Source organism: Paramisgurnus dabryanus, chromosome 3, assembly GCF_030506205.2.
Source record: "Paramisgurnus dabryanus chromosome 3, PD_genome_1.1, whole genome shotgun sequence".
In the NCBI taxonomy this organism is placed as follows: Eukaryota; Metazoa; Chordata; class Actinopteri; order Cypriniformes; family Cobitidae; genus Paramisgurnus; species Paramisgurnus dabryanus.
The window spans coordinates 12,993,332-13,011,970 of record NC_133339.1 but is presented as its reverse complement, the minus strand read 5'-3'; the positions used below and the strand labels follow the sequence as shown (position 1 = coordinate 13,011,970).

Sequence of the window (18,639 nt, the reverse complement as noted above, 5' to 3'; positions counted from 1 at the left end):
AAGTTGCACCTTTCTCGTAACTCAGTGCATAAACCCTTGACCTAACCTCAATCTCTAACGCCACAATCTCACCACAACCCGACCATATACACGCCAACCCGTTTGACTAAGGCCAGAAACCCCACTGTCGTCGTTAATGCAGGTTCAGTGCCAAATCTACTTTGGGTTGTCACTCTCTTTGGGTTGTCAAGTGGGCGCCCTCCTTCCTGGGTGTTTCACTGATAGGCCCACGACACCTCCAAAGGGTTCAGCCGTGAATCCCAGGTTCACTCCCTAGGTTCCATCAACTCACTTGAAGACCCAGGCGGAGTCTTGTCTTTTCTCTTCACCCACAGCCACTGGCTTTCCTTTTAACGCAGCCGCTAACTGCCTGCCGGAGGGCTTTTCTTCACAATCCCATCTCCCTGAGTAGCCTGGATGTTGAGGTGGCTACGAATCCTCTGCAACCTACTTCCACTGGGAGTACCTTCACATTCCAGCCTTGTTGTTCCATTTATAGGCCTCCTCCACTGCACCCTCCCAGAGCACGGTGAATATCATTAGAGTATCATCGATAAAAGTTGATTTATTTTACTAATTCCATTCAAAAAGTGAAACTTGTATATTATATTCATTCATTACACACAGACGGATACATTTCAAATTTTTATTTCTTTTCATTTTGATGATTATAACTGACAACTAAGGAAAAACCTGAATTCAGTATCTCAGAATATTACTGAAGACCAATGCAAAGAAAGGGTTTTTAGAAATATTGGCCAACTGAAAGTATGAACATGAAAAGTACATGTTCAGCATTTTAAATATAAATGTAAAATTACCCCATTTCTCAGATCCCCAAACGATTCGTGTGAAGTCGTTCAAATGACTCAGTCTGCCTAAACTAGGGCTGGTCCGAATAGCATTTTTTTGAGCTTCGAAGCGCTAGTAGAAATCAAATCAAATATTCGAAGCTTCGGAGGGAGGGGCTGAGCTTATTTTTCTCTCTAAAGGAAGGAATGTCTGTGTGTTTGTCTGTCTGTCTGTTTGCAGTTTTATTATGTGGCAGGTGTGTTGCTGCGGACCCAAGGGAGTGTAGTGTTGCATTTTAGTGCAGTTGGACCAAAGCGGGCACAGCATTTGCAGCATTCTCTGAGAACGGAATACTGTACTAGTAACACACAGGCTGTTAAGAGCAATACTTATAATAAAGTAGCATATAATTTTTAAACAAACAAATCATTTCCCGATCAGAAATTAGCAGCACAATAATTACATTTAAATGATAAGGTAGGCTATTTAAATAAAAAAAGGAGTTTAACAAACTATAATAAAGAAAGAACACGTTAGCATACTTACAATATCAAGTTTATTTACTGACCATCAGGCTATCCGACATGTTGGTGACTTTTTTCGTTAGTAGAAAAAATAAAGGAGCACAGCAAAAACCCTATAGTGCTCTGTCGTTTAATGCAAGTCAATAGATCCGCCACTTTGAGAACTTAAAAGCAGATATACAAGTAATCCTTCTGACTCCTGGTGACATACTGGCATCTTGAATGTAATGTATTTGACAGTTATTAAGCGTTAATGTGGTCAAGCCTCTAGCCAACACAAGCACGGTCTTCTTGTTGGGTTTGGTGGCAGTTGCAAGCCAGGTCAAACCCGTGACTTCCCACCCGTGAACTCGTACTAGATCGATGTACTCCCAGTTCAGAGTGGTGAGTATTGGTTTTGAAGTCGTGAGTTGCGGGTTACAGGTTCCCTGGAACGCAGCATTAGTAATGCTTCTTCTTCTGTGGCACAAATGGTGTTTCTACACGAGAGCGCCCTCTGGCTTTTGGATGTGGTTGCATATCACCGTAATTCATTCAAATTCATTCATTGAGAAAACGTGCATTTGCCCGATTAATTGTCACAAGCCTACAACCCACCAAACGAATATTTGAATAATCGAATATTCTGACCCAGCCCTAGCCTAAACCCCACCTTTCAGTAGCCTACTCTGCTCTGATTGGTCAACTGACACAGATCAGTGGCAGATTATTAACATCAATACACACCATTTATCATTAATCCAAGCAATAAAAACGACGACAGAAACTAACATTTTACACTCATTTAAGCATTTATGTAAACTAACCGGGTCATAGCAAAACCGTAAGTGCAGCATACGTTAGCCACTTGCTAACGTGACTCTCTGACAGTATATTAAGAGTTTAAACAACATCATCAATACACATCATTCATCATTAGTCCAAGTTATAAAAACGACAACAGACATTCAAATTTTTACACTCATTTAAGCAAGTATGTAGCTATAATCATACTTACAAGTTATGGTTAGGAGACACATGTTGTTCCAAATAAAGTGGGTACTGAACCATTACGTTATTACCTATAATGTGGATAAAGACATGCAGGAGATTCAATCCATATGACTACTCATTTGAGCGATTCAGAGTCGACTCCCTACTTTAGATGCCAATAACTTTATTAATCGTGCACTTTTTGGTTCAACTACTTTACACGTTGTTTACATTGATGGACAGCTACATGACACACTGCAATACAGGTCAGTTTCGATTTTGGATCTGTGTGGCTCTTTAAGTAAGGATCCTACGCACAGTTTTATTAATAAGACCTCAGCTGATTTATAAACTTTGTTGCCATATCCACACTATTGACACATGAATGGTTTCTATTGAGTGTGAAATCTTGCATGTATTTTAATATAAGCTTTTGTTTTGAAACTCTTTTTACACTCATGGCATTTGAACGGTTTCTCTTTAGTGTGACTTCTCATGTGATTATTAAGTCCACGTTTATTTATGAAACTCTTTTCACACTGAAGACATGTGAACATTTCTTCTCTAGTGTGAACTTTCATGTGTGTCCTAAGATTACTTTGACATGTAAAACTCTTTTCACACTGAGAGCATATGTAAGGTTTTTCTCCAGTGTGACTTCTCACATGAATCTCAAGTCCACGTTTATCTATGAAACGCTTTTCACACTGTGGACACGTGAAAGGTTTCTCTCCAGTGTGAACTCTTATGTGTATCTTAAGTTGACTTCTATCTATGAAACTCTTGTCACAGTGATGGCATGCGTGTGGCTTTTCCCCACTGTGAGTTTTCATGTGGCGGTTAAGGTTCGTTTGAAAGGTGAAACTCTTTCCACATAGTTGACACGTGAATGGTTTCTCTCCAGTGTGAATCCTCACATGTATGTTAAGGTTATCTTTTCTTCTGAAACTCTTTCCACACTGTAGACATGTAAAAGGTTTCTCCTCACTATGAGTCCTCTTGTGATCTGCAGGGCGTTCATCTTCACTGAAACTATTTTCACACTTTATGTCTTCTGTCTTCAGAGTTTCTTTCTGTGAAACATTATGGTTTATTTTTACAATCTGATGTTTATCATCCACTTCAGCTTGACTCTCCTCTTTCACTTCCATCAGATCTAAAATGAAGACAGTAAATAGTTCATATTGATAAATCAGAGAGACAAAACAAAACACATTTGAGATGTCATGTATCCATGTTATTTTTAATGTGAAGTGCATTATGTCACTTCTATTGTCAATTTCTGCTCTTGTAGTTTAACTCTTATGCTGTGTTCTAGAGCTGCAACTAACGACTATTTCTTCTGTCGACTAATCTAGCGATTATTCTTCCGATTAGTCGACTACTCTAACGACTATTTTTTTTTAGCATTAATACAGTGTTCTTTTTTTTGATTAGCTATTTAATCGTTGGATAATCTGTTTTTCTACTCTGTCTGATCTGACAGTCATTGTTTGTTTTATTCTACTATTGAATACATCTATACTGATGCGATCTAACTCTGCCACTGACTGTAGTAAGTGACTGTAGCTTTCAGCCAGGAGAAGATGTCGTCAGGTGGAGTCCAACTTTCACAGGGTGTTTCGACCCTGAACCACAACACCCTCCAGTTGGCGGGTCTGCAGTGGTGGCCAGTCACTGCCCATCTCCTCCTGGCCCCCAGCTCAGCTCCTCCCTCCTACTCCAGAGCCAGCACGATGCTCTTTCTGCTGCCTCACCCAACCTACGGACAGCTGCCTTCCTCTCCCTTCCTGCTATGCCCAGAGCTGTGAGCGTCTTCCACACAGACTGTGCCGGGAAACCCCTACACCCGACCTCAACCGGGAATAGCCAGGTCTGCCACCCTTTGGCCCTGCACTGCTCAACAAGGTCCTGATACTTGGTGGCTTTCCGCTCATAGGCCTCGTCGCACCCGTCTTCCCATGGGACCGTCAGTTCAATCATAATTAACTTCCTTGCCTCTTCAGACCATAAGACCATGTCCGGCCTCAGCGGTGTTTGCACAACCTGGGGGAAGACTAGTCTCCTTCCCAGGTCCACCCTCATCTCCCAGGATTGTGCTGCTTGCAAGAGGCTCTTTTTAGTCTTCTTGGGTGCTGATGGTTTCTCCCCTTCCCTGATGAACTGAATAGATCTTGCCGGCCTTGTACTGGGCTGGCGCTTTTTCTGCCTCTCCCGCTCCAAGATCTCAGCCAGTGCACTAAGAACCTTGTCATGGCGCCACCTGTATCTTCCTTGGCTAAGAGCTGTCTTGCATCCTGCCAGTATGTGCGCCATTGTTCCCCTCCCTCTGCATAACCTACACAATGGGTCCTCCCTCATTCCCCATCTGTGGAGGTTTGTTGGTGATGGAAGAGTGTCGTACACTGAACGGAGCAGAAAAGAAATGCGAAAGGGCTCCAGTCTCCAGATCTCAGGCCACGTGACCTTTCGCTTTGGCAGGTCCCACTTTGTCCAGGCACCTTGCGCTCCAAGCTCAACGGCCCTAGACCTGCGCTTTTCTTCCTCCAGGTATCGGACCTCGGCTTGGATCATGTCCCTCCTCTGCCTTGGGTCTGCTTTTCCCCACTGCTGGAAGTGGGTGGATCCGAGACCTTGCCTCCCTATGCATGGGTTCCCGATGATGTCCTTCAGCTTCAGTGCACTCTCAGCTTGCGCCACTGATGTGTCAGCTGCCCATTTCCGTCCTGATCTCGTAGTGACGCCTGCTCTTCTGACTTTTTCATCAGTGGAGTCTTGGTACATCATCACAACCCGACACTTTGCCACCTTGAACTCTTCAACCACTGATGATAGGGGTAGTTGTACCTGTCCAGACCTGGTGTATAGTCCTACTGACGTGAAGCTTGGTGGGACTCCGAGCCACTTGCGAAGGTGTTTGTTCACTCGCCTCTCGACTCCTTCCACTGCTGTCATGGGTACTTCATAAATTGTCAGTAGCCACATGAGTCGTGGTACCAGACCATGCTGGAAAAGCCAAGCCTTGAACTTTCCTGGTAGTCCTGACCCCTCGATCTTCCTCAGCCACACATCTGCCTGTATCTCTGTCCTGGAAACGTTGCATCTGTCAGTCAGGGATGCGTCATACCATTTCCCTAGGCACTTAATTGGGTTTTCCTCAATTGATGGTATCGGCTCCCCCTGTACTCGCAACTGGAACTTGCTGGTCACTTTCCCACTTCTGATCACCATGCTTCTTGATTTCCTTGGCTTGAACTTCATCCGGGCCCATGTTGCCACGTCGTCAAGAACCTTCAGAATCCATCTTGCTTGTACATGGGTTGAAGTTGTTATAGTAAGGTCATCCATAAAGCCTCTTATTGGAGGTTGGCGGGTGCCAGACTCCATTAGTGGCCCTCTGGATTCCTTTCCTGCAGCTGTTATGAGCAGGTTCATTCCCATGACAAACAGGATGGGGGAGATGGTGCAGCCTGTCACAATTCCCTTTTCAAGGTCCTGCCACTGGGTTGTGAAGTGGGCAGTTTTGAACCTTAGTTTGAATCCTCCGAAGTAGCTGGTAATCATACCCCTAGTGTGGTGGGGGATATGGTAATGTTCCATAGCTGCGTTAATGAGGCCATGTGGGATTGAACCGTATGCGTTAGCCAAGTCGAGCCAGACAACCGTTAGGTTTCCTTTGCTCTCCTTGGCCTCCCGAATCAGCTGGTTGAGGATACCTGTATGTTCCAAGCACCCGGAGAAACCTGGAATACCGCCCTTCTGGACTGAAGTGTCGACATATTTGTTCTTCACCATGTAAGTAGTCATCCTTTTTGCCAGGACAGAAAAGAATACCTTGCACTCGACACTTAGGAGAGAGATGGTTCGGAATTGGGAGATGTTGGAGGAGTCCATTTCCTTAGGTACAAAGCACCCCTCTGCTCTTTTCCAGGATGCTGGAATGATACCTTTTGTCCATATCCTTCGCAACAGTTTCCATAACCTGCGGAGGAGCATCGGACATCTTTTGTATACCTTATAAGGTATACCACTTGGTCCCGGGGCAGATGCTGAACGGGCTTTCTGTACAATGTCTTGGACTTCTCTCCATGTTGGTTCACTGGTATCAAGCTCTTCCTCAGGAGTTTCAGCAGTTCTGCTGATCTTGGGGTGTGCACCGCAGGCTTGGTTCCTGAGGTCGTCATTGTGGCTCTCCTTAAGGAACTCCTCTACAACTTCCTTAGGGCTGGTCAATCTTCCAGATCTGGCTTCCCCCAGCAGGGTTTTAGTAAACCTGTATGGATCCTTAATGAACTGAGCCCGCTTGGCCTCCTTCTCCTTTCTCAGTTTCAGAGACCTTTCTGCCCTTCTTAGTCTGCACAGTTGCCCTCGAAGTCCACTGGTTAGATCTTTTATACCCTTCCTTTCTTCAGCACTTGCTGTTCTGAACTGCTTGTTGAGGGTCTTGATCTCCTTCCTCAATTGCAAGATCTCTCTTGCCCTCCTGTTTGGCTGGATTACCTGAGCTTCGCTGCTGCCTTTTCTCTCTTCTGTGCCAAAGCGCTCCCTGGCTATGGTGAGGATGATTGTTGTCATGCTGTTGATTTTCTTCTCTGCTGTTCCTGCTAATGTGGCCTCTAAAATTCGGTCCAGGTCCCCGTCTAGTTGGTTCCATGCAGCGTTGTTGTTTGCTTGGGGCCATCTCACTTTCTCTGTCATAGGTTGGGTGCCTGAGGTAGTGTTAGGAGAGTCCCTCCTGTGGCTTTGGGATGGAGCAGGTGCTAAGAGGTCTCCTGTACTGTGGGGTGCTTCCTGACTGGAGTCCTCCTGCGTCTCACTTAGTGTCTCCACTATGCGCTGCGTCTGCTTCTTCCCTCCTCCACATTGGGTCTTAGATTGGTGTATTTTTAGTCCCCTTGCACTCTTGCAAAGCTTTCCGCAGTGGCACTTTACTTCTAACACTTCCCCTGTAAGTGTGGTTTGGGTGAGCCGTCTCGTTGTCCGTGTGATTTCCGTAGCCATAACCATTGTGTCCGTCCCGTTGAGTCTCTCATCCTCCCCCCCTCTCGGAAGACTCTGGGGGTATTGCTCATTGTTCCGTTTTGTAGCTTTGGTTGGTGCCCTCTTGCGAGTGCTGTGATTGAGGTTGCTAGCCTCGCACACCCACGCCAGTCTTTCCTGGAGGTCAACTGTCTTTCCAGTGTCACCAATCTTCCTTGGTTGCCATCCAGCCTTTCCTGGAAGTCACTGGTGTCCCAGAGAAAATACTATTGAATACATCTATACTGATGCGATCTAACTCTGCCACTGACTGTAGTAAGTGACTGTAGCTTTCAGCCAGGAGAAGATGTCGTCAGGTGGAGTCCAACTTTCACAGGGTGTTTCGACCCTGAACCACAACACCCTCCAGTTGGCGGGTCTGCAGTGGTGGCCAGTCACTGCCCATCTCCTCCTGGCCCCCAGCTCAGCTCCTCCCTCCTACTCCAGAGCCAGCACGATGCTCTTTCTGCTGCCTCACCCAACCTACGGACAGCTGCCTTCCTCTCCCTTCCTGCTATGCCCAGAGCTGTGAGCGTCTTCCACACAGACTGTGCCGGGAAACCCCTACACCCGACCTCAACCGGGAATAGCCAGGTCTGCCACCCTTTGGCCCTGCACTGCTCAACAAGGTCCTGATACTTGGTGGCTTTCCGCTCATAGGCCTCGTCGCACCCGTCTTCCCATGGGACCGTCAGTTCAATCATAATTAACTTCCTTGCCTCTTCAGACCATAAGACCATGTCCGGCCTCAGCGGTGTTTGCACAACCTGGGGGAAGACTAGTCTCCTTCCCAGGTCCACCCTCATCTCCCAGGATTGTGCTGCTTGCAAGAGGCTCTTTTTAGTCTTCTTGGGTGCTGATGGTTTCTCCCCTTCCCTGATGAACTGAATAGATCTTGCCGGCCTTGTACTGGGCTGGCGCTTTTTCTGCCTCTCCCGCTCCAAGATCTCAGCCAGTGCACTAAGAACCTTGTCATGGCGCCACCTGTATCTTCCTTGGCTAAGAGCTGTCTTGCATCCTGCCAGTATGTGCGCCATTGTTCCCCTCCCTCTGCATAACCTACACAATGGGTCCTCCCTCATTCCCCATCTGTGGAGGTTTGTTGGTGATGGAAGAGTGTCGTACACTGAACGGAGCAGAAAAGAAATGCGAAAGGGCTCCAGTCTCCAGATCTCAGGCCACGTGACCTTTCGCTTTGGCAGGTCCCACTTTGTCCAGGCACCTTGCGCTCCAAGCTCAACGGCCCTAGACCTGCGCTTTTCTTCCTCCAGGTATCGGACCTCGGCTTGGATCATGTCCCTCCTCTGCCTTGGGTCTGCTTTTCCCCACTGCTGGAAGTGGGTGGATCCGAGACCTTGCCTCCCTATGCATGGGTTCCCGATGATGTCCTTCAGCTTCAGTGCACTCTCAGCTTGCGCCACTGATGTGTCAGCTGCCCATTTCCGTCCTGATCTCGTAGTGACGCCTGCTCTTCTGACTTTTTCATCAGTGGAGTCTTGGTACATCATCACAACCCGACACTTTGCCACCTTGAACTCTTCAACCACTGATGATAGGGGTAGTTGTACCTGTCCAGACCTGGTGTATAGTCCTACTGACGTGAAGCTTGGTGGGACTCCGAGCCACTTGCGAAGGTGTTTGTTCACTCGCCTCTCGACTCCTTCCACTGCTGTCATGGGTACTTCATAAATTGTCAGTAGCCACATGAGTCGTGGTACCAGACCATGCTGGAAAAGCCAAGCCTTGAACTTTCCTGGTAGTCCTGACCCCTCGATCTTCCTCAGCCACACATCTGCCTGTATCTCTGTCCTGGAAACGTTGCATCTGTCAGTCAGGGATGCGTCATACCATTTCCCTAGGCACTTAATTGGGTTTTCCTCAATTGATGGTATCGGCTCCCCCTGTACTCGCAACTGGAACTTGCTGGTCACTTTCCCACTTCTGATCACCATGCTTCTTGATTTCCTTGGCTTGAACTTCATCCGGGCCCATGTTGCCACGTCGTCAAGAACCTTCAGAATCCATCTTGCTTGTACATGGGTTGAAGTTGTTATAGTAAGGTCATCCATAAAGCCTCTTATTGGAGGTTGGCGGGTGCCAGACTCCATTAGTGGCCCTCTGGATTCCTTTCCTGCAGCTGTTATGAGCAGGTTCATTCCCATGACAAACAGGATGGGGGAGATGGTGCAGCCTGTCACAATTCCCTTTTCAAGGTCCTGCCACTGGGTTGTGAAGTGGGCAGTTTTGAACCTTAGTTTGAATCCTCCGAAGTAGCTGGTAATCATACCCCTAGTGTGGTGGGGGATATGGTAATGTTCCATAGCTGCGTTAATGAGGCCATGTGGGATTGAACCGTATGCGTTAGCCAAGTCGAGCCAGACAACCGTTAGGTTTCCTTTGCTCTCCTTGGCCTCCCGAATCAGCTGGTTGAGGATACCTGTATGTTCCAAGCACCCGGAGAAACCTGGAATACCGCCCTTCTGGACTGAAGTGTCGACATATTTGTTCTTCACCATGTAAGTAGTCATCCTTTTTGCCAGGACAGAAAAGAATACCTTGCACTCGACACTTAGGAGAGAGATGGTTCGGAATTGGGAGATGTTGGAGGAGTCCATTTCCTTAGGTACAAAGCACCCCTCTGCTCTTTTCCAGGATGCTGGAATGATACCTTTTGTCCATATCCTTCGCAACAGTTTCCATAACCTGCGGAGGAGCATCGGACATCTTTTGTATACCTTATAAGGTATACCACTTGGTCCCGGGGCAGATGCTGAACGGGCTTTCTGTACAATGTCTTGGACTTCTCTCCATGTTGGTTCACTGGTATCAAGCTCTTCCTCAGGAGTTTCAGCAGTTCTGCTGATCTTGGGGTGTGCACCGCAGGCTTGGTTCCTGAGGTCGTCATTGTGGCTCTCCTTAAGGAACTCCTCTACAACTTCCTTAGGGCTGGTCAATCTTCCAGATCTGGCTTCCCCCAGCAGGGTTTTAGTAAACCTGTATGGATCCTTAATGAACTGAGCCCGCTTGGCCTCCTTCTCCTTTCTCAGTTTCAGAGACCTTTCTGCCCTTCTTAGTCTGCACAGTTGCCCTCGAAGTCCACTGGTTAGATCTTTTATACCCTTCCTTTCTTCAGCACTTGCTGTTCTGAACTGCTTGTTGAGGGTCTTGATCTCCTTCCTCAATTGCAAGATCTCTCTTGCCCTCCTGTTTGGCTGGATTACCTGAGCTTCGCTGCTGCCTTTTCTCTCTTCTGTGCCAAAGCGCTCCCTGGCTATGGTGAGGATGATTGTTGTCATGCTGTTGATTTTCTTCTCTGCTGTTCCTGCTAATGTGGCCTCTAAAATTCGGTCCAGGTCCCCGTCTAGTTGGTTCCATGCAGCGTTGTTGTTTGCTTGGGGCCATCTCACTTTCTCTGTCATAGGTTGGGTGCCTGAGGTAGTGTTAGGAGAGTCCCTCCTGTGGCTTTGGGATGGAGCAGGTGCTAAGAGGTCTCCTGTACTGTGGGGTGCTTCCTGACTGGAGTCCTCCTGCGTCTCACTTAGTGTCTCCACTATGCGCTGCGTCTGCTTCTTCCCTCCTCCACATTGGGTCTTAGATTGGTGTATTTTTAGTCCCCTTGCACTCTTGCAAAGCTTTCCGCAGTGGCACTTTACTTCTAACACTTCCCCTGTAAGTGTGGTTTGGGTGAGCCGTCTCGTTGTCCGTGTGATTTCCGTAGCCATAACCATTGTGTCCGTCCCGTTGAGTCTCTCATCCTCCCCCCCTCTCGGAAGACTCTGGGGGTATTGCTCATTGTTCCGTTTTGTAGCTTTGGTTGGTGCCCTCTTGCGAGTGCTGTGATTGAGGTTGCTAGCCTCGCACACCCACGCCAGTCTTTCCTGGAGGTCAACTGTCTTTCCAGTGTCACCAATCTTCCTTGGTTGCCATCCAGCCTTTCCTGGAAGTCACTGGTGTCCCAGAGAAAATACTATTGAATACATCTATACTGATGCGATCTAACTCTGCCACTGACTGTAGTAAGTGACTGTAGCTTTCAGCCAGGAGAAGATGTCGTCAGGTGGAGTCCAACTTTCACAGGGTGTTTCGACCCTGAACCACAACACCCTCCAGTTGGCGGGTCTGCAGTGGTGGCCAGTCACTGCCCATCTCCTCCTGGCCCCCAGCTCAGCTCCTCCCTCCTACTCCAGAGCCAGCACGATGCTCTTTCTGCTGCCTCACCCAACCTACGGACAGCTGCCTTCCTCTCCCTTCCTGCTATGCCCAGAGCTGTGAGCGTCTTCCACACAGACTGTGCCGGGAAACCCCTACACCCGACCTCAACCGGGAATAGCCAGGTCTGCCACCCTTTGGCCCTGCACTGCTCAACAAGGTCCTGATACTTGGTGGCTTTCCGCTCATAGGCCTCGTCGCACCCGTCTTCCCATGGGACCGTCAGTTCAATCATAATTAACTTCCTTGCCTCTTCAGACCATAAGACCATGTCCGGCCTCAGCGGTGTTTGCACAACCTGGGGGAAGACTAGTCTCCTTCCCAGGTCCACCCTCATCTCCCAGGATTGTGCTGCTTGCAAGAGGCTCTTTTTAGTCTTCTTGGGTGCTGATGGTTTCTCCCCTTCCCTGATGAACTGAATAGATCTTGCCGGCCTTGTACTGGGCTGGCGCTTTTTCTGCCTCTCCCGCTCCAAGATCTCAGCCAGTGCACTAAGAACCTTGTCATGGCGCCACCTGTATCTTCCTTGGCTAAGAGCTGTCTTGCATCCTGCCAGTATGTGCGCCATTGTTCCCCTCCCTCTGCATAACCTACACAATGGGTCCTCCCTCATTCCCCATCTGTGGAGGTTTGTTGGTGATGGAAGAGTGTCGTACACTGAACGGAGCAGAAAAGAAATGCGAAAGGGCTGCAGTCTCCAGATCTCAGGCCACGTGACCTTTCGCTTTGGCAGGTCCCACTTTGTCCAGGCACCTTGCGCTCCAAGCTCAACGGCCCTAGACCTGCGCTTTTCTTCCTCCAGGTATCGGACCTCGGCTTGGATCATGTCCCTCCTCTGCCTTGGGTCTGCTTTTCCCCACTGCTGGAAGTGGGTGGATCCGAGACCTTGCCTCCCTATGCATGGGTTCCCGATGATGTCCTTCAGCTTCAGTGCACTCTCAGCTTGCGCCACTGATGTGTCAGCTGCCCATTTCCGTCCTGATCTCGTAGTGACGCCTGCTCTTCTGACTTTTTCATCAGTGGAGTCTTGGTACATCATCACAACCCGACACTTTGCCACCTTGAACTCTTCAACCACTGATGATAGGGGTAGTTGTACCTGTCCAGACCTGGTGTATAGTCCTACTGACGTGAAGCTTGGTGGGACTCCGAGCCACTTGCGAAGGTGTTTGTTCACTCGCCTCTCGACTCCTTCCACTGCTGTCATGGGTACTTCATAAATTGTCAGTAGCCACATGAGTCGTGGTACCAGACCATGCTGGAAAAGCCAAGCCTTGAACTTTCCTGGTAGTCCTGACCCCTCGATCTTCCTCAGCCACACATCTGCCTGTATCTCTGTCCTGGAAACGTTGCATCTGTCAGTCAGGGATGCGTCATACCATTTCCCTAGGCACTTAATTGGGTTTTCCTCAATTGATGGTATCGGCTCCCCCTGTACTCGCAACTGGAACTTGCTGGTCACTTTCCCACTTCTGATCACCATGCTTCTTGATTTCCTTGGCTTGAACTTCATCCGGGCCCATGTTGCCACGTCGTCAAGAACCTTCAGAATCCATCTTGCTTGTACATGGGTTGAAGTTGTTATAGTAAGGTCATCCATAAAGCCTCTTATTGGAGGTTGGCGGGTGCCAGACTCCATTAGTGGCCCTCTGGATTCCTTTCCTTATTGTATTTTAACACAACTGAATGCTATTTTCACATATTATCTGTTCTGTTGTCAGACATAAAGGGGCGGTTTCCCAGACAGGGATTAGACTAGTCCTAGACTAAAATAAATATAAGAGCTGTCCAAACTGAAAACATCTTGCACTGACATATCTTAAAATCCATCAGTGCCCTTAGTTTGGCCTCAAAATGCACACAAGTAATGTTTTTAGTAAGCCATGTTTGTTTAAACTAATTATATTTCTTAATGCCTTGTGTTGTCCAAAGAGGCAGAGTTTACAACAAACTAGTCCCTTGTTTTTTTTGTTAAATTATATGAATAAAGCTGTTACCTGTAAATTTAAATCATGTTTTTTATTAAGTACTCTCTATCGGTATCGGCAAGTACTGAAATGCAAGTACTCGTACTCCAAAAAAGTGGTATCGGTGCATCCCTAGGTACATTTGATCGATTAAGTATGCAAAATATTTTTTTCTTAAAGGTAGGGTAACAGATTTGATCCTGAAACATTTTTAGTTATGCTGGTTAAAAGTCTCCTCACATCCTGATAGCAATCACTGTGTTAAGTTGTTTAAATGTATTTGTAGAAATTTATGTCATCTATGAAAGGCATAGGACCAAAAAATGTTCAACAAATCATAGATTTCGGTCCGAACAGACGTTTCCTTTTTTGTCCCTCATACGTAAGCGTTCAGATATTCTACTTTGATGAAACATTGTGTTGCTTATGAAATTTGTGTTAGTTTACGGATTATCATAACGATATAGTTACGACGTCTAAACAACCGAACGTGTGCTTAAACTAATTCTGATGTAAACCAGTTGTTTATGTTGGTTATTTTGGAAATGTTATTCACTTTGTACTGCAAAGTTTTCTCACTGGTGAATGAGACATGAGAAGTGACCATCTGATCCATGTATGTATCCATGAATGAGACATTAGAAGGTCCTGGTTATAAACTTTTTTCTGTAGGCCGGTCATTTATGACCAAAAACACCTCAAGTGTAACAAGGTGGGGAATTTTTTTTTTAAAGCGACAATTTTGTATAAGTGAGATTGTTATAGTCTTTGTAAACAAAGTCCATAAATTTCAAACTGATGCAGTAACATTAACTACTATTTTTGGGTAAAAGAAATTTCTCTCCATAATGATGTGAACACAACATGAGGTTTAACTGTAGTAGAGCATTGCATGGAGATCACAGTCATTCAATCCACTGAAGGTTGCTTTGTATAAAACTCTTTACCTGATGTTTCAATCTAATTCTACTGAATCTATTATAGATGCAGAAAGTTATCACCTCATGGATTTTAGTTTATTTTCTCCTCATGTTTCTCAATGTCAATGTTTTTATGATTATTCCTCAACCAACCATCAATAATGAAGATTGAAAAATAGACACCAACCTATTTGTTCCTCAGTATCTTCATCCTTTATTCTGCATGGTTGTGGATCTGTCATCTTCTCAAGCTCCTCTTTCACCAGCATCAACATTATGTCATGAAGATTTCAGTTGTCACACATGGAGTGATTTCTCTGTGTGTTTGACTCCAGCATTTATTGGTGGATTGTTGTAGGAGAAGCTTCACTGAAGGTCTCAATCACTTTCACTCTATGGGTGTGAACTAAAGGTGAAAGAAGAGACATTAAAGTTGCCATAAAACAGAAGTATTGATTGTTTTATTTACTACCCAGATTACAAAAACACATTTATATTATTTTATTTATTTTTAATCTGTGGACGCTTTCTTACATTTGGGAAAATGTATATAATCTATATCATATACAAACATAAATAAACAGTGTTTGGTTATAAGCAGACATGCATGCAAGTTATACAAATGCTAAAAATGACGTGTTGACTGATATAATTGTAAGTAGTACTTAAAGTCTTTCACTAAGAAACTTTCATTAAAAGCATAATAAACATTATTATAGTTACTATAATAGTACTAGCTTACATTTAGGTATCTGATTTACTGGCTAGCTAGCTACTGTATAAACACATTTTGGTATTTGCTAGTTAAACTATAATATAGATCAAATATATTTTTCCAAGTTTATCATCAAAACTTACTTGACTTGATGTAGTCATTGAGGTAAAATGCAAGTGTGGCTTTTTGTGGTAGTCAAGGCCTAGGAAATTGAGGGGAATCCATAGATATGTATATAAAGGCTAGATGGCTCGTCCGCGCTGATGGCCAATTGAGTTGAACGTCCGCATTTTGGCGGCCATCTTAGGACAGGGCGCTCGCTCACTCGTAGCATTGAGTTTTAATGATGCAGGTACTTTTAAATGACCATAACTTGCTTAATTTTTTACCGATTTTCAAACGGATTGGTTTGTTATAAACGTCAAAGATGTACCTATGACACTGAATACGTATACTAAAAATAAATAAAAAATTCATGAAACATGTTAAAGCATCCATAATTATAGCCACGTTAATAACGTTTGTAAAAAACCAAACCGTTTGTAAATCCGTCAAGAATTCAGCAAGTTACGAGCATTTTAGTTGGCGTATCTCACTCACCTTCCGTCCACAGCAGCAGGGAGCAGCACTATGGCAGCACTGACCTAAGATGGCCGCCAAGTGACGACACAGCTGACTCCGCCTTCAGCCATCTAGCCTTTATATACATATCTATGGGGGAATCACCCAAAGAGCCTTACTTTGTAACCCTGCTCCTCCCTAAAATAAGAAGTGATAAATACAGATGCAGTTCTCAGGTAATTTTAAAGTTGTCTGAATATCGCACATCTTCTGTTTTTAGTCCTCGATCTCCACAGTACACTGGTTCATAATACATGGGTAAAACATTTAATAATATTGGTATTAAACGTGCTGGACATTACCTCAAAGTACACAACTGTATGAGTCAGGAGATGTTTATGACGCTGTCCGGACAATGGATCCCTGCTCCAGAGACAACAGTGAGTCCGGGTCAGATTTTCAACTTCATCTCACTTCTAACGGTTAGCGTATTAAGAAATCCTGTCTTCTGTTGACAAACCAATAAAATAATCAAAAACGGATTAATTATTTCAATGTACACCGATGCATTTACACGTCGCTGAAGACATCAGGCTCTATTGACGATCTCTTTAAACACTGATTCGCGGGGCTTCAAAACATTTACGAGGCTTTTGATTCGAATCTTCTTCTTCTGGGGTTTTATGGCGGTTGGTTATGATGCACTACCGCCTCCTGCTGTACTGGAGTGTGGAGAAGAAAAAACACTAAATTATCCTGTATAACCCGATTTCTTTAACAAATTTTATAATGGCTCTATACTTCTTCCATTGCTCTAAATTACATTCCAAAAAGATGTTTTATTCCCATTTTTTCCATTTTCTGAATAAGTGATATTTTTTTAATTTTCATACTGTGTTGATAAATAAATGTAAATAAAATATGCTCTATTGTCTCTTTGATCACAATGTCTGCATTTACCAGTTGCATGACTTCTATTTTAAAAAGAGAATGATTTAGTCCAGAATGTCTGATTCATAGACTTGAAATGATAATATCTCTTTTTTTGTTCTTAAATGCACTTCTTCCGTTTCCAACAAGTAGGTAAATGTTATTAAGATGTTTGCTCTTGCTATCAATACTTCATGCTTCTTGTCATTTACTACAAGTGACCTCTTTTTTACTAATAGCCACTTCTATGTCAACATCTGCGTGATTTAAAGCTTGCTTAGCTAGTTTGTCAACCCCTTCATTAGCCTCCATTCACACATAAGTAAGGACCCACAGAAACATAATAAGACTTGACAACTAAGGAAAATCCTAAATTCAGTATCTCAGAAAATTAGAATATTACCTAAGACCAATACAAAGAAAGGATTTTTAGAAATCTTGGCCAACTGAAAGTATGAACATGAAAACTATGATAAGCATGTACAGCACCAGCTCCTTTTGCATGAATTACTGCAGCAATGCAGGGTGGCATGCAGACCATTGGTAGGCAGTATCCACGCGTGTTACCACAGTACCAGCGCGACCTTCAATGAAGAAGCAGCTTTTCAAGCTTAACCCACAAACGAAGGAGAATCAGCAACTTGTGTATGTTTTGAGATGACCAGCAGTGGTGGAAGTACACAAACAGTGACTAATGTTGCAGTTTGAGTTAAATCACTCCTCAACTTGGTCCATCTTTGTTCTCACTGTCGCAAACGGAAATACCTATGAAGCAGTTTTTTACCTGACGGTAGGGGTTCTAGTGAACCAATCACAGTGCTTGTGGTCCGCGTAAAAATGACGCACTGTTAAAAATTTGGCGAGGTGCAGTGATAAAATTAGTGGATCAAGAACACATCCAGGGATGTTATGTACACTTGGCTTCATGCGAACTTGGAATTGTAGCAGTACTTGGGCCGCGACTGAGGTTTCACAAGTCCACAAGAACAGACATTTTGGGATTTTGTGCGCATGTAGACTTTAAAGAGCCAGTAAGATGCAAATTTTAAGCATCCTATCACTGTTCATTAGTCTTCGGAGGGAGGGCCTGAGCATATTTTTCTCTCTAAAGGAAGGAATCTCTGTGTGCTTGTCTGTTTGTTTGCAGTTTTATTATGTGGCAGGTGTGTTGCTACGGACCCAAGGGAGTATAGTGTTGCATTTTGGTGCAGTTGGACCAAAGCGGGCACAGCTTATGCTCTAAGAACGGAATACTGCACTAGTAAAATAAAACACACAGGCTGTACTTATAGAGCAATACTTATAATAAAATAGCATATAATTTTTAAACAAACAAATCGTTTACTGATCAGAAATTAGCAGCACAATAATTACCAACACCGTAAATGATAAGGAAGGCTATTTAAATAAAAGAACGGAGTAGCATACTTTCAATATCCAGGCTATCGGACATGTTGGTGACTTTTTTTCGTTAGTAGAAAAATAAAGCAGCACAGCAAAAACCCCAGTGCTCTGTCGTTTAATGCAACTCAATAGATCGGCCACTTTGAGAACTCAAAAGCAGATATACAAGTAATCCTTGTGACTCCGGGTGACATACTGGCATCTTGAATGTAATGTATTCAAATGTATGACAATTATTAAGCGTTAATGCGCTCAAGCCTCTAGCCAACACAAGCACGATCTTCTTCTTGTTGGGTTTGGTGGCAGTTGCAAGCCAGGTTCTCAGCGCCACACCGCCACCTGTAGAGCAGGAGCGTAAAGTGCACTTCCTGCTTGGCATTCTCTGCAGCTAATAATGTTGAGAAAAATAGGACATTCAAATCTTAAAATTAAAAATTGAATGCCAACCCACCGAACGAATATTTGAATAATCGAATATTCTGACCCAGCATTACAATTTTTACACTCATTCAAGCAAGTATGTGTCTATAATCATACTTGGAGGTTATGGTTAGGAGATGCATGTTGTTCCAAATAAAGTGGGTACTGAACCATTACGTTATTACGTTATTATGTGGTTAAATACA

The 18,639-nt window shown here is 44.8% G+C and overlaps 1 protein-coding gene across 1 annotated transcript; it reads right to left on the bottom strand.

Annotated features, from left to right (window-relative positions):
• Positions 1 to 1,377: 1,377 nt before the first annotated feature.
• Positions 1,378 to 15,746, bottom strand: LOC135768943 (uncharacterized). The gene is made up of 3 exons (XM_065278307.2): positions 15,262 to 15,746; positions 14,591 to 14,809; positions 1,378 to 3,444 (listed from the first exon to the last, which is right to left on the bottom strand). Exons 2-3 carry the CDS (start codon positions 14,676 to 14,678, stop codon positions 2,681 to 2,683), a joined length of 852 nt encoding a protein of 283 aa, XP_065134379.1. The 5' UTR covers positions 14,679 to 14,809; positions 15,262 to 15,746; the 3' UTR covers positions 1,378 to 2,680.
• Positions 15,747 to 18,639: the final 2,893 nt, after the last annotated feature.